At 43.4% G+C, this 3,485-nt stretch overlaps 1 protein-coding gene across 1 annotated transcript in view; it reads right to left on the bottom strand.

The window, feature by feature from the left end:
- Nucleotides 1–428: 428 nt before the first annotated feature.
- SLITRK2 (SLIT and NTRK-like family, member 2) overlaps nt 429–3,485 on the bottom strand; it is a 3,183-nt gene continuing 126 nt past the window's right edge. Inside the window, 1 exon segment of the mRNA XM_009077232.1 lies at nt 429–3,485. This exon segment is cut by the window's right edge and continues 22 nt beyond it. Within this exon segment, the coding sequence (XP_009075480.1) occupies nt 1,033–3,485 (2,453 nt within the window). The 3' untranslated portion in view covers nt 429–1,032.

The raw sequence follows: 3,485 nt of genomic DNA, 5'->3' as shown, positions 1-3,485 counted from the left end.
TGTTAATTTCAGTCCAAAAAGTTACAAATATAAACTCTGTCACAAAATGTATAAAAATACCTAATACAATGCATTAAATATTATGAGTAATGTTCTGTTAATATGAAAATAATCTTACACCACTGAACATTACTGTGTTAGAGCTGCAATGCAATGTATTAAGAAGGACATTAATTGTTCAGTTCACTATGACATTGTGTTAAACATCTTTTATTAATTAGCTGTTATTCCCAGCTGAGGCATTTGATAACCTCTAGTCCATTGCTAAATCCTCTCAGTTGATTTCAATGAATCACTCTACACAAACCTAGAGGGAAAAAATACCCCAATAATTTACATTTGAGTCTGTAAGGTCCTAGAACTAGAGTCATTTAAAGAATGGCAGCTTTCCTATAAATCAAACCTTCTGATTTAATGCAGCTGACATATAGATCTATTTTACATTTTTTTAATTTCAAAAATACAACACATTAAAATAGGTTCAATTTATCAAAGCTAAGAGCAACAATTAAGTAATAATGTACTTAAAGTGCAAAGGCACTTTAACACAAAAAAAGTGACGCCCAGTGGCTATAGTTGGTAATTGAAACAGCAGTACTGTATATTCTTATTTACAAAAGAAAAGTCATAGTCCAGGAAAAAAGATCTTTGGAGATCTTCTACATAATACATTAAATTTCCACTTTGAAATGAAAAGAAAAAAAAAATCAACAGAAAACCCAAAGACCTCCTTCCTCATTTCCTTCCAAATCAAAAAGAATTATGCAAGACCCATTACAGAAAGATACATTTGCAGTGACAGTTCCTACAGAAGGGTCAAGAGGAGATATAGAAATAACTTAAAGGGAACGTTGCAAAAGCAACACCATATCCCTGCTATGCTGCAAGGCTTCCTTTTCTCTCTCACTCCCTCTCTGATTTAAAAAAAGCGGAAATGTTGAGAATGTGACAGATGACATCAGGAGAGTTCAGATTCAATGAAATGTGATGCTGAGCTCATTAAAAAATTTCTTTTGTCTCCCACCTCCCCCCTCACAGCTGACTGATTGCAGTTTGTTTTTCCAGAACTTCGAGGTAGTCTGGTTCTGTTTGTAGCTTTCCTTGGAGTAAAGGATGCTCGGGTTTAGACTGTTCTGCAAAATATTTCCTGGGAGTTCCATATAAAACAGTTTTATTTATCCTGTCCTGATTTTGGCGTCTTGATTCATATGAAGGGGCAAACTGCCTTTTGGGTAAGGTACAAAAGTTATAATGAACTAATCCTCCGGTGGGGAGTTCCTTGACCCTTTCTGCAATATTTTGATACAGAAGTTCTGGTTCCCTTGGTGAGGATTGCTTTTCCAGTAATTCAGCTGCACTGATGGTAAATGCAAGACTGGTGGGGTCTTCCTTTTTGTGGTCGAGACTGCTATAGCTAAACTCATGGAGATTCCTGTAATAGGCAACTGGATCCCCTTCCTTTTGCATGTAGATTGGGTTTTGGCACATCTGTCCAACAGGAGGGGGAATGTAGTTATAAACATGTCCTTCAGTTTTATCATGGGTCTCAGTGTTGTAAGACCCATACTGGAGTTGAAATGAACTTATGTCTACGTTGTTTGCACTGCTGGGCATGCTCTGCACCCCCTTCCGGCGCTTAAGGACGAAGACAAACAGGCCTGCCCCAAAACAAACTGACAAGATAAACACAACCAGCAAGCCTAAAATTAAGACAGACAGCGGAACTTCAGTGTGTAATTCTGGGTAGGAGCTGGGTGAGACACCGAGGAGATGGGGTGTATCTGTGTTCTGGTTCATAGAGAGGAGAGAAGAATCTGATAAGTTGGGGTTTTCTGGGCAGATGGCTTCTTTGCTCAGGAATTTCAGATGCTCTCCAGAGTGCTTGGTGGGAGACTCGCATATGACTTCATTGATAACTACAGGGGGATTTGACTGCTGGTTGTTCTGGTCAGTGACTTGCTCTATCCAGTTCCTCAGCCCCAGGATTTCACATGTACAGTCCCAAGGGTTTTCCTGGAGATCTATCTGAATTAGAGCTGAGAGCTGGTCCAAGACTCCTCTCACAGGCAGGTGTGAGAAATGGTTGTTTCTAAGGTTGAGTCTGGTGAGGGAAGTGCCACCAAAGACATTGTCAGGCAATGATCTGAGCAGGTTGTTATTGAGAAACAACAGATGAAGATTACTCAGAGAATCAAATGTGCGTGGCAGGATCTCCTTAATGACATTGTACTCTAGGTAGAGATATTGCAGGCTGTGCAGCCCATCGAACATAGATCGGTACAGGATCTCAAGGTAGTTGCCATTAAGATAAAGTCTACGTAAACTTGTGAGGTTTGTAAAGGCACCTTCTTGTATCACTGCAATTCTATTATTTCCTAGATGTAGCAAATCCAGAGAGCTGTACTCTGTGAGATCGGTTCTATAAATGACTTGCAGATAGTTACTGGTAAGGTAAAGTTTCTTTGGACTGGTTGGCCTGGGGTGGAGATCAGAGATGTTGCTGATCTTTTTCTCTTGGCAGTTCACATTTAAGCCATTGTCTGAGCCCTGTGAAGTACAGATGCAGCCAGCTGGGCAGGTGATGGGCACAGGAGACTTTGTCTGGTAAACCATGATAGGTCCGAATATTTGTCTGTCTTTTGACACAGAAACACGGGGCGTGGGGCGGTTCCTAGTTTTGGGGGGCCGGCTGGCTTTGGGGGCTCTGGTGGGATTGATGGCAGAGTTGGCTGTGGGCGACAGCCTTGAGATGTGTGGGTCTGAGAGGACAGGGTGTTTTTCCCTCTGGTTTGAATCACTGGAGCTTTTCCTAGGGCAGAGATCTTGCCTGGTGAGCTGGGTCACATCTTTTCCGTGAAGTCTGAAAGGGGTTTCGCAGACTATCTCTCCCACAAACACGGTGATGGTGTCTAGCCAGGCCTTGAGTGGCAGCAAGTCGCAGGTGCAGTTCCAAGGGTTTTCCTCCAGCTGGATTTCCATGATGCCTCCAATGTGCTCCAGCACACCAGCAAAAGGCATCATCTTCAGCCGGTTCCCCCGCAGGTCCAGGTGAGTGAGGAGCACGAAGCGGAAGACATTGCTGGGCAGGGACAGAAGGAGGTTGTCATTGAGAATAAGCACCTTGAGCTTGTTTAGCTTACTGAATGCCCCCGCTTCAATGGCACTGATGTAGTTGTAATCAGCTTGCAGGTACTCCAGACTCTCCAAGCCCAGGAATGTGTCTTCTTTCAGCACTTCCAGCTTGTTGTTATTGAGGTGCAGCCTCTTGAGGGTGCGGAGGCCACTGAAGGCCCCTGTGCGGATCTCCTGCATGTCGTTATTGCCCAAGTGGAGGGTCACGGCATTGGAATAGTTGACGAACTCATTGGGGAACAGGCGGGTCAGCGCGTTCCCATTGAGAAACAGCTGGTAGATCTTGGACGGTGGCGGCAGAAGGAGGCTGACCGTTGTAAATCCTTTGTTTTCACAATTAATGTTCAGCACGT

This window comes from Acanthisitta chloris, unplaced genomic scaffold (assembly GCF_000695815.1).
Source record: "Acanthisitta chloris isolate BGI_N310 unplaced genomic scaffold, ASM69581v1 scaffold10306, whole genome shotgun sequence".
NCBI lineage: Eukaryota > Metazoa > Chordata > Aves > Passeriformes > Acanthisittidae > Acanthisitta > Acanthisitta chloris.
Note: the sequence above shows the minus strand (reverse complement) of the source record. Positions and strands in the feature narration are given on the sequence as shown.